At 42.4% G+C, this 11,732-nt stretch overlaps 1 protein-coding gene across 1 annotated transcript in view; it reads right to left on the bottom strand.

Moving 5' to 3' along the window:
* Positions 1–1,035: 1,035 nt before the first annotated feature.
* The window catches only part of ttpa (tocopherol (alpha) transfer protein), a 28,350-nt gene continuing 17,653 nt past the window's right edge, over positions 1,036–11,732 (bottom strand). The window contains exons 3-5 of the mRNA XM_080194899.1: positions 5,233–5,426; positions 2,375–2,485; positions 1,036–1,958 (exon numbers count right to left, since the gene is read on the bottom strand). Coding sequence (XP_080051025.1) covers positions 1,785–1,958; positions 2,375–2,485; positions 5,233–5,426 — 479 coding nt within the window. The 3' untranslated portion in view covers positions 1,036–1,784. The remainder of the gene's footprint in view (positions 1,959–2,374; positions 2,486–5,232; positions 5,427–11,732) is intronic.

Below are 11,732 nucleotides of genomic sequence, written 5' to 3'. Positions count from 1 at the left end.
GATCCTTTGATCCCTTTAGCCAAAAACCATTTCTAATTCCTTCTTGCAAAGCATTATGTGGTGTTCACAGTTTAGCACCTCATACTTCAAAAGAGATATCAAGCACTTTTACCTTCAGATTTGATCTGAGATCTTTGTAACAGCAGAGCTTTACTTAAGTCGAACTTACTTTTTAACATTGGATTCATGGATTATGCAATTTTCTTTATCCAAAAACTATCTCAAATATTGTGTATGGTTGTAGTGACTCAGGAAGCCTGACTGGAAATGAACATAGTTTATTACAGAATGCAAAATAAAACCCCAACCATAGTTTACACAGAATAGACCCTGTCTGGGACTGCAGTTCAGCAGGCTCAGTCCTGGGCCTGCCTTAAAAAAAGGCTCAGGTAATGAGTTCCAGCTGTGCAGGCCATTGCCTGTCACTGGGGAGCTCATACTCAATCAGTGACTCCCCATGGATGTCATGGGGGTTATCACAATGGCAATTAAAAGTACAGAGATCTGCATATTACAAACAGGCTTTCAATATGTTTTTTACACATGGCTAAAGGTTTCCATTCTAACCATTATAACTATTAAACATAAATGAACAAGTTAATTAGAACACAGCAGAAGACTTCAGTTCTTAGAGTTTAAATTGTTAAAATTTAAGACATTCAGTTGGAAACCAAACTGGGTGACATCTTATCAAATAAGAGCAGTGTTGATTCCGATGAATAAAAACACCATATTTTCTTCCAGAGAAACACCACGGGTTTTCTCTCAAGATCTACCACACTTTGTCACAAAAAAACAGGTTGGTGTGTGTCACACCGTCATGTATAGGGATGATGCCCCAACACATGGTGATGCACAATGTTTAAAGGGTGCTTCATTCAGACCAAAAAGTAACTTCCCCCTCACCTCACCACAGAAGTCTCATGAGCCCCCCTCACTGATCACAGCTGGTATTCACTCCCGGCAACCACAATCACAGCACACACCGCCCCCCCCCATAGTCACTCCCACCACGCCTCCCTCATTCCCCTGAACATTAGACCCGTTCCCCCAAACCACTCACCCATACAGTCATTGCTGGCAACCCCTCCCCAGACTTCAACTGATGGCATTCCCAGCTTCATGACCACTCCTCCCACCACCACAAGTTAATCAATCCAATCCAATGAAACTGCCACTGGGGCACTACCCCTTGGCACAAGTTGGAACTGCCAGTTTGGCATTGGCATGGTGCCAGCCTGGCAAAGCCTTTGTGTGCCAAGGGGCAGTGCCAGGGAGCATTTCCCTCTTCTCCACAAGCTATATTCACCTTTACCCTCCCCCAAGGGGATCCTCATGACAGGTTCATATCTGGGCGAATCTGTTGTAAACAGTGCTGACATTATGTCGAGGCATCTTTATTAATATTCTAACGTATTCCCATAAACCTAATTACATCAACGGTGATGGGTGGCGAAAATTGGAAGTCACGATCTCGCCGGCGAGATTTGCAACTTATGGGTTTCACGAGTTCTTGAGCCCCCGCTGCCATTCTCCTGGACGATGAGTGCGGGCTCAAGGTCACCCCCACTACATAGTAAAATACACTTTATCCACAGTAATCTGCAATATCAAATATACCCAACATTTCATTCAAATCTTTTAAAAGGAATTTCTACTTATACTACATCATAGTGCATATCTCAACACTTGCTTGCTCCATAGAAGTCATTTTGAGCAGTTCTGTCACACTGATGTAACACAATGCAGTGTTTTTCAGAAAGCAGACGCAGTGCCACGAAGTATCAAGTAACAAGTGAAAGTTTGCACAGATCTTTCTCAGACCGCTGCACAAAGTTGATCCATTCCTCACAAAGTTCCTCATAAGCAGGTCCTTGGCCACCATATTCAGTGGGAAGAATGTGAATGGGAAAGTATTTCAAAAGGCTGTGCTGGTAATTGCTTCCATGCGTGTGAATCTGAAATAGACACCACACAGTCAATTTAAGATATGTGCTCTTCAATTTCTCTCTTGCCAGTTTTCATAAAGTATCATTTTTTTGTGTTTATAGTCAACAATTTTGCACTTGAAATCAAACCACCGAATAAATATAGTATGGTGCTCTTGACTGGTTCTCAATATTATTATGTTGTACTTGCTGTGTTACCTTTTGTTCATCTAGATGATAGTGGCGGAGAATGAAACAGTAATCATCTCTGTATTCATGCTGAGAAGCTAAATAATCACTTGGCACTCTGCCAGTAATAACTTCCCCAAGTCAGCCCCAGCTTAGTCTAAATGTATTTCCGTCTAAACTGGCTACTGTGTTTCTGTTTCAACTGATATACAAGCAATATTTTCACTGCAGATGTAATCAAATGAAGGGTTACTCACACGCTGTTTGATTTTTTCTGGCAGGAATGCTTTAATTATGGCAAGGACTGAATCAAACAGTACAGGCTCATTGATCATGTGGACACCCCGAACCTTCAGTGGGAAAGAATCCTAAGATGACAGGAAATGATACTCAGTATATTTCATTTTGATTCTATCTACATTTTAATAAATTACCACCATCTAAAGGTATAATCCTACACAACTATAATACTTCTTTTTCAATATATCAATTTGTTTAGAAATGAATGGGTAGTCTAAAACTAATAATATCCTGTATTGGCATTCTGGCTTCTAGTCTTGGCATTGTACCTTTCTCTAGTTTCTCTCCTATGTCCATTCATGCATTCTCCAAGTTCATCTTGTCCATGTGTCTATCACAAATTCAATACATCATATGACTACAGTTTCAGAGAGTTCACTTTGATATCATCCTCCATTGGAAATGCCACAGGAGATCAGATCAAGTATTGAGTTCTCAGAAAAATAAACTCAAAATTTACTCAAGAATAAAATGTCAGCACTTGATGATAGTTTAAATATGAAACCTTTGCAAAGGAGTTCTCCATATCCTCCAGTTGTACAACATTTTTCTTTCCTAACTCCTTGAGTGCTTATTACAATGACCAGCTCCAAGTTAGACTGTATGAATAAGTAGTACTTCTGGTTTAACCTGAAGGAGTATGGCAGAATTTTACCGGCAGGCCTGCCTGAGGCTCAGAAGATCGCATCTGAGGTCAATGAGGAATGCTGTTCTGTGAGCCTCGCCTGCCCCGATTTTAGAGCAGGTGTGCCTGTAAAATTGGGGTTTGTGGAAATACTGCACTGCCTACAGGCATAGGATGAGAAATTAAGGAGTTCAGTCTGCCTGTCTCCCAGAACATAGCAACAGCCAAAGTGTTCAACATTTTGTTATCTCAGTTTCTGGATGGGGCTGGGGGAGGGGGAGGGGCAGATAGGGGGGATAGTGCTGGTTGGGTTTGCTAAACGTTGCTCATTTGGTCATTGTTACAGAGTTCATAAGAACATAAGAAATAGGAGCAGGAGTAGGCCATCTAGCCCTTCGAGCCTGCCCCGCCATTCAATAAGATCATGGCTGATCTGTCGTGGCTCAGTTCCACATTCCCACCCTCTCCCCATAACCCTTAATCCCCTCGCTTATCAAAAACCCATCAACCCGCGTCTTAAAAATATTTAGCGAGGTAGCCTCTACCACTTCAACGGGCAGAGAATTCCAGAGATTCACCACCCTTTGAGTGAAGAAGTTCCTCCTCAACTCTGTTCTAAACCGTCCCCCCTTTATCTTGAGGCTGTGCCCCCTAGTCCTACTATCCTTTCTGAGTGGGAAGAGTCTCTCCACCTCTATCTTATCCATCCCATTCATCACCTTATACGTCTCAATGAGATCTCCCCTCATTCTTCTAAACTCTAACGAGTACAAGCCTAGCTTATTCAGCCTCTCCTCATAGCTCAACCCCCTCAACTCCGGCAGCAGCCAAGTAAACCTCCTCTGCACTCCCTCCAAGGCCAAAATATCCTTGCGTAAGTACGGCACCCAAAACTGCACACAGTACTCCAGCTGCGGCCTCACCAATGCCCTATACAGCCGCAGCAAGACCTCCCTACTTTTATATTCAATCCCCCTCGCTATGAAACAAGGTTACTTGGGGTCCAAAACTAGGGGTTTGCGCATGGAGGCAGGAGACATTGCTAATGTACTAAATGAGTGCTTTGGCCAAGAAAGGTGCTACCCAAGACAGTGAAAAAGTAGTTGAGGCATTGATGGGCTAAAAGTTAATAAAGTAGTATTAGAAAGGTTGGCTTTTTTTCAAGCTGAGAAGTCATCAGGATTGGATCAGATGCATCTGAGGATGTTGAGGTTTTAGAGACACTGACCATAATTTTCCAAACTCCCATGGGTAGTTGAAAATTTCATGTGTTCATCCTTCTTCAACAAAGTGTGTAACGCTTTGTTGTCCATTGAAAACATGAAACTGAGCCAGTGGGCTGTAAGTGTGAATTTTTACTGGTTAATGCAAATATATACAATGATTACATTCTGAATAGTGAACATTGTAAGTTCAAGATTCAGAAAGAAACCTTGTTACAGGAACAGAAATGGGGAATCTGGCCGTGGAGGTCAGTCAGGCTGGTGGGATGTAGGGCTGTAAGAAGTCTCACAACACCAGGTTAAAGTTCAACAGGTTTATTTGGTAGCACAAGCCATAAGCCACAAGCTTTTGGAGCGCTGCCCCTGCGTCAGGTAAGCAGGAGTTCTGTTCACAAACAAGACATATAAAGACAGAAACTCAATTTACAAAATGATGGTTGGAATTTGAGTCTTCACAGGCAATCACCTGTAAAAGATTATGCATTCCAACCATTATTTTGTAAATTGAGTTTGTGTCTTTATATTCCCTGTTTGTTGTCAGTCCTCCCACTCACCTGATGAAGGGGCAGCACTCCAAAAGCTAGTGGCTTGTGCTACCAAATTAACCTGTTGGACTTTAACCTGGTGTTGTGAGACTTCTTACTTGTGCTTATTCTGGTCCAACACTGGCATCTCCACATCAGGGATGTAGGGAACCAATATTGTGCGGTTTCAGAACACTGGGAATGAGGTAGCAAAGTCAAGAACAAATAAAATGAGAATATCATTTTTACAACAGTAATAAAAAAAGTTTTGAGGTATGGTTGGATTAAAGAAGTGGGTCCAGGATATGGACATACTGTGAGGGAATGCAAGCAAGGTGTGGCAGAGGGAGGATTTGATTAGTAGGCAGTGGCAGCATCAGGTAAATACCAGTGGAAATTGAGACTATTGTTTCATAAAGTTGAATGAAAAGTGAGAAACTTACTACCAGCACAGCAGAAATTTGTTTGGCAATTGTTGGACTAATCTTCAAAGCATGAGCAAATCGCCAACCACAAAGATCAAAGATAACCTTCACGCCATTTAACTGAGTTTTCACTTCCTGTACAATTAGTTCAGATGTAATGAGACTGACACGAAATACTTCATAGGCTGAAAAATGCTTGGGGTCCCAGTTTCCTGGAAAAAGAAACACTTACATTAGTGATACATAACAGTCAATGATCCTTACCCCAACCTCTCTTTGAATAGTTACACTTACCCAATATTAGCCCTGATGTTGTTACATGCCTCTCTGAATAGCTTGGACATTTCCCCATCTTTCTGTCTTCATTTTTGGTGGCCTGCAATATCCACCAAATATTATAACATCTCTGTTCCCTTTTCTTAACTCAACACATTCTGTTTTTGTGTGATCCCAGGATGTGCTTACATTCTAAGGCAAATATAGAATTTTTTGCAAACATTCCTCCCTGATTTTTTTCTTGTTCCTCTATGTCTCCCTAAAGAGAGCATCACTGGCCCTTTTTATTTTTGTGCCCCTTTTTAGGTACACAAAATGAAAAGAAAATAGCACTTAGAATATGGATGACAGTTGTGCCTGAATATTGTGCATTTGCCAAAAATGGGGTATTTAGTAAATTTGTCAATCGTAACGACAAAATCAATGCCCTACACATGAAAAAGGTTGGATGTGATTTTGGACCAAGATGAGTAGAAACATCATGTGGTATCAATGGTGCTTTGTGTTGACTTGTTGCATGTTCTTGACATGCCTTGCACTTCTTGGAGATGACTGCAATGTCATTGTTCATATCCAAGTGAGAGATTGTTTTCGAGTCTTTTACTCGATCCATGTCCATGGTGTGAATGATGAAGTTGTTGAAGAATATCAGGCTGCAAATCCAGTATGATAGACTGTCTGCCTTTAAAAATGACTCCCAGAGAAATGACTAGCTCATGCTGCTAAGATTAAAATTCTCACGTGTTCATATGCTGAATTGAATCAGACCATCCTTCAATGATAGTTTTCCACAGTTTCTGTAATGTAAAATCTTTCATTGTTTCTTCTTGTAGCTGCTGGCATTTGCAGTGTGCAAAATATATTGGATCAATGTCTGGTATATGGAGTTCAATGTCAATTAAGTTAGCTGATTTATCTTCTGTTTTCACTGGGTTAGACAATCTGCTGAATGTATCCAATGTGATAATCAAGTTACCTGGTCTGTACCTAATCTCACAGTCAAAGCCTTGGATCTTCATCAAGAGACACTGCAATCGTGGCAGTGCACTGGTTGATGGTTTTTGCCAAATCATCTCCAGTGTTTTGCAGTCTGGTCTCTACCACAAAGCTGTTGACAAATACATAGGTATGAAAATTCATGATTTCAGACACGTTATCTACTCAACGTTGGAGTAATTTGATGGGTAGCTCTCTGCTAGTGTGCATGTCGCCGCCGCGCTCCCCCCCCCCCCTCATCCCCCCAGACATTTCATTGAGTTCTTTATTTCCATGGAAGTTGTCTCCCTCAGATCATAAAATGCCAATGTTGATGTTTCTGATTATGTTTGTTTCGGTGCTTTGAAACGGTTGAACTGAGTTTAAACCATCTCCTGCTAATATATCAAGAACAGTTAACGAAAGACATTAAAGTGCTCCAAGCACAGGCCAGGCCCTAGCAACAGACCAGTCACCATTCACATACATGAAATATTTATACCACAAAGTACACCATGAAATACAGCCAACAATGATGAATGTAACTGATATGGGATTACCAACTTGGTGCAAACATAAGACCAGACCTTGCAGGAAGTAATAGAGCAAGCAGAATTCAAAGAAAATCAGAACTATTATATAACCTGTACTATCATCAGTAGTTAGACATCACTGTTAAGGATAATATGAAGGAACATCCATCCAAATATGCCAATAGTGGCACAGTGGTTAGCACTGCTGCCTCATAGTGCTAAGAATCCAGATTCAATTTTGGCCTCGGGTCACTGTCTGTGTGGATTTTGCACTTTTTCTCCGTGTCTGCATGGGTTGCCTCCGGGTATTTTAGTTTCCTCCCACAGTCCAGGTGCGGATTAGGTTGATTGGCCATGAAAAATTGCACCTTAGTGTCAAGGAGCATAGCAAAGTAGATATGTGGGGTTACAGGGATAGGGTCTGGATGGGATTGTGGTCCCATCCAGATTGCCTCCTTCTGCACTGTAGAGATTCTATCATTCTATATTTGCATATATTAATTCCCCCATTGCCGAGGCATCTGACAAAGTTGGTGCAAGATATTAATTCCACCAAGCAACGTTTCTACCTGCTACAACAGCAGGATGTAAAGGTTGAAGAAGCCAACATTGTCTACCTGAAACACTGGAAGAAAGGATGTCCCGAGGCATGGTACATCGGCGAGATCATGCACACTCTATGAGAATGGATGAATGGACACTGCTCGACAATCATCTATTCCCATCGGGGGACACTTCAGTAATCAAGGGCATTTTCGGGTAAGCGTTCTCCAAAGCAGCCTTCAAGTCACACGACAACACAAAATTGCTGAGCAGAAACTGATAGCTAAGTTCCGTACACAAGGATGGTCTCAGCTGGGATCTTGTGTTCATGTCACGCTACCTCTAACCCCACGATTTGCCTGAGCTTTCAAAATCTTACTAACTGTCCTGGCTTGAGACAATTCACATCTCTTTAACCTGTGCTTAACCCTCTCCACTTGCATTGTTTGTACCTGTAAAGAGCTGATTACCTATTAAGACTTGCGTTCCAACCATTATCTTGCAATTGAGTCTATTTCTATATATGCCCTATTTGTGAACCCAAATCTCCACTCACCTGATGAAGGGGCAGCACTCCGAAAGCTCATGCTACCAAATAAACCTGTTGGAATTTAACCTGGTGTTGTGAGACTTCTTACTGTGCCTACCACGGTTCAACACAGGCACCTCCACATCAAGGTTGAAGAAGATATATTGGTTGTCAGAGTTAAAGATACTGGTGGAACTTTGATTTGGACATTAAAATTCCTTCAATGGACTACAAATTCCTCAAATGATTCTCATTTGTGATTGAAGTCAGATACCAGAGAAGAATGATGATTGAGCTGAGAATCTGCCTATCCCAGCTCCTGTTCCATTCAATTAGATTCAGTAAGGGATCAATAGATTAGCAATACATTCCTCCCTCATCCCAGAGAGATGTGAGCTGGATTAGACTTGTTTTAGTATAGTGTACTTGCTAAAACTTGGTCATATCATTATTGGCTCTTTATATAATCATGTAATCTACAAAGGAGAAACTTGATCAAGTTTCTATTTTATACAAACATGTGGGCAAGAAGGTATGTTGAATTGGTGTTGTTAACCATTTTGCCTGGGTAACTTACCTTATATAATATTCACCAATTCGCAACAGGTGAATGTACTAGATGAAAGTACCCCAATTGCCCTGTATTTGAAGGATACATAATTAATCAATGGTCAATAAGAAATGTTATATTTCTATATTTTCCCACAAAAATCTCTATGAAAGAATTGAAGTTCCATCACAAAGTCTAGGAAAGAGCCCAAGGTCCATGGGATCCTATCCTATTAGGAATATATCAACATTGTATGCTGAAGTTCTGATTTAATGAATGAGTTGCCTGTAAATCTTAAAATAAGGGATGAAACTTGAAGCAAATCCATTGTTTTAATTGTAAGGTAATTTGCACAATTAGCCAGAACCAAGGAAATTCACTCATACATGTTATTAGTTTGGCAAGGATTGCAGCAAGAAGAATCAGCTGGTAGTATTTATCAGCATCCACAGGACAACTCAAAAGGCTTTGTATCACATATTTTTTCCATTCTTACAGTTAATTCCTGTTTCCCATCTTTCATCTATTTAAATTAGTGGGCAGGATTCTCCAACCACGCACGCCCCAACAACAGGAATTCCCATCTGAGCTCAACGGATCTTTGAATGGTCCATCGAATTTTCTGTCTCACTTGCTATGATTCCCACAGCAGGAGGGATGGGAGAATTTCAGCCAGTATTTGTGGAAAGAGTTCATTTCTAATGCACTAAAACATAGTCGCATCAAAGGCATGACTGCCAAGTAGTAGTATCAAAATATCCCTCTGGTATCAGAAATAGAAATTGGAATTTTCCAAACACCTTTTTGAGCTATATTACTAGCTTGACTTGGAAATAGCACTGGAGAAGTGGTTTTTTTGTGACACTGCTTATCCTACTATTTTGTAACATTATTATGATGACCTCACCCAATGTCTTCAAGATGATGTGTGAGGTTATTCACTTAGGAAGCAAAAACAAGAAGGCAGATTACAACCTAAATGGCTGTAAATTGGGAGAGGGGAGTGTGCAGCAGGATCTGGGTGTCTTTGCACACGAGTTACTGAAAATGCAGCAAGTGGTAAAGAAGGCAAATGGCATGTTGGCATTCATTGCAAGAGATTTCAACCACAGGACCAGATATATATTGTTGCAACTATACAATTATGCTACACACCTAGAATATTGTGTGCCGTTTTGGTCTCCTTTTCTGAAGAACAGTGTTCTCGAGGGAATGCAGTGAAGGTTTACCAGGCTGATTCCGGGGATGGCAGGTGTGGTGTATGAGGAGAGATTGACTACGTTGGGATTATTTTCGTTGGAGTTCAGACGAATGAGGAGGGATCTTATAGAGAATTATAAAATTCTAACAGGTCTAGGCAGGATAGATACAGGGAGGATGTTCCTGATGGTGGGAGAGTTCAGAACCAGAGGTCACACTCTGAGGATTCAGGGTAGACCATTTAGGATGGAGATGAGGAGACATTTCTTCACCCAAAGAGTTGTGAGCCTGCAGAATTCATTACCACAAGAAGTAGTTGATGCCAAAACATTCAATGTATTCAAGAGGCGGCTGGATATAGCCCTTGGGGCAAATGGGATCAAAGGTTATAGGGAAAAAGCAGGATTAGGCTATTGTGCTGGATAATCAGCCATAGATCTCATTGAGACGTATAAGATGATGAATGGGATGGATAGGATAGAGGTGGAGAGACTCTTCCCGCTCAGAAAGGACAGCAGGACTAGGGGGCACAGCCTCAAGATAAAGGGGGGGCGGTTTAGAACGGAGTTGAGGAGGAACTTCTTCACTCAAAGGGTGGTGAATCTCTGGAATTCTCTGCCCGTTGAAGTGGTGGAGGCTGCCTCGCTAAATAATTTTAAGACGCGGGTTGATGGGTTTTTGATAAGAGAGGGGATTAAGGGTTATGGGGAGAGGGCGGGAAGGTGGAACTGAGCCACGACAGATCAGCCATGATCTTATTGAATGGCGGGGCAGGCTCAAAGGGCTAGATGGCCTACTCCTGCTCCTATTTCTTATGTTCTTATGTTCTTATAATGAATGGTGGAGCAGGCTCAAAGGGCCAAATGATACCTCGTGCTTCTATCTTCTATGCTTCTATGTTACATCATTAGCCTCAACTTTATTCAGAAAGTTCAATAAGGTTTGGTCAATTACGCTTTTATCTCAAAAAAATTCAAAGTGCCCAAATGGGCACGAATATGAGAGGTTTTCCAACCTGTTTTTTGGGTGAGCTTAGTTAAATTAATTTATGGCACTCTGTGCAACACAGAATCCATTAGGCAATTCACAGAGCCTAATTACTGTTGAGAGGCTGGCACCAGACTGCTGAGCAGGCCATTGCTCATGCACCAATACCCCCCATCCACCCCGCCTGATTGCCAGTATAATGGGTGATCAGTTGACATGTCTCCCTTGTAATTGCCTGCCTCTCGATCACTGGCTCCAAATTAACTGCCCCCCCACACACACCAACCACCACCACCCCCACCCCCGCCCCTTCCAGGTCATCGTTGGACCCGATTTCCTCCCCCAGTCACCAACCTCAACAGCCTCTCCTAACATCACTGGCACCAACCCATTGTCATCTTAACTCCCCCGATGACCCCGGTCTCCAATTGGCAGCCCCACCACTAGCCAGCACCCCCCCACCCCACTCAATGCAGAGTTTCCCTCCCTTCCTATCTTCCCTCCTAGTCTGGCTCTACCCTATCTGCCCCCTTGACACTGCCTGGTGCCCTGTGGGACTGCTGGTCTGCCAGGCTGGCAGGGCCAGGGTGCCAGGCTGCAAGTGCCAGGCAGGCACTGTCCAAGGAGCACCCTCCCTTGCCCCCCGACTCCCGTGGGGGTCATAGTGGCCTCTGTCCCACCAGCAAGGCCATCACTCCTAGTCCCCACTTTGGGAACCATACGTGATCCCCATTGGTGTGGACCTCCACTGGTGGGGTTGGGATCATAAGTGAGCCTGGATGATAACATACCAGGCTTGCCAAATATAGGATATACATGAGGATATAAATATTTAAATCAGCCTCATGCCATTCCCCAGCACGAGGCTGATTACATCAGAAAAAATGGACAGGCAGATCTCTCCCGGCTGGACACCGGTTGTAAT

The sequence above is a fragment of the Carcharhinus amblyrhynchos genome, chromosome 8 (assembly GCF_965287045.1).
Source record: "Carcharhinus amblyrhynchos chromosome 8, sCarAmb.v2.hapA, whole genome shotgun sequence".
Lineage (NCBI taxonomy): Eukaryota > Metazoa > Chordata > Chondrichthyes > Carcharhiniformes > Carcharhinidae > Carcharhinus > Carcharhinus amblyrhynchos.
Note: the sequence above shows the minus strand (reverse complement) of the source record. Positions and strands in the feature narration are given on the sequence as shown.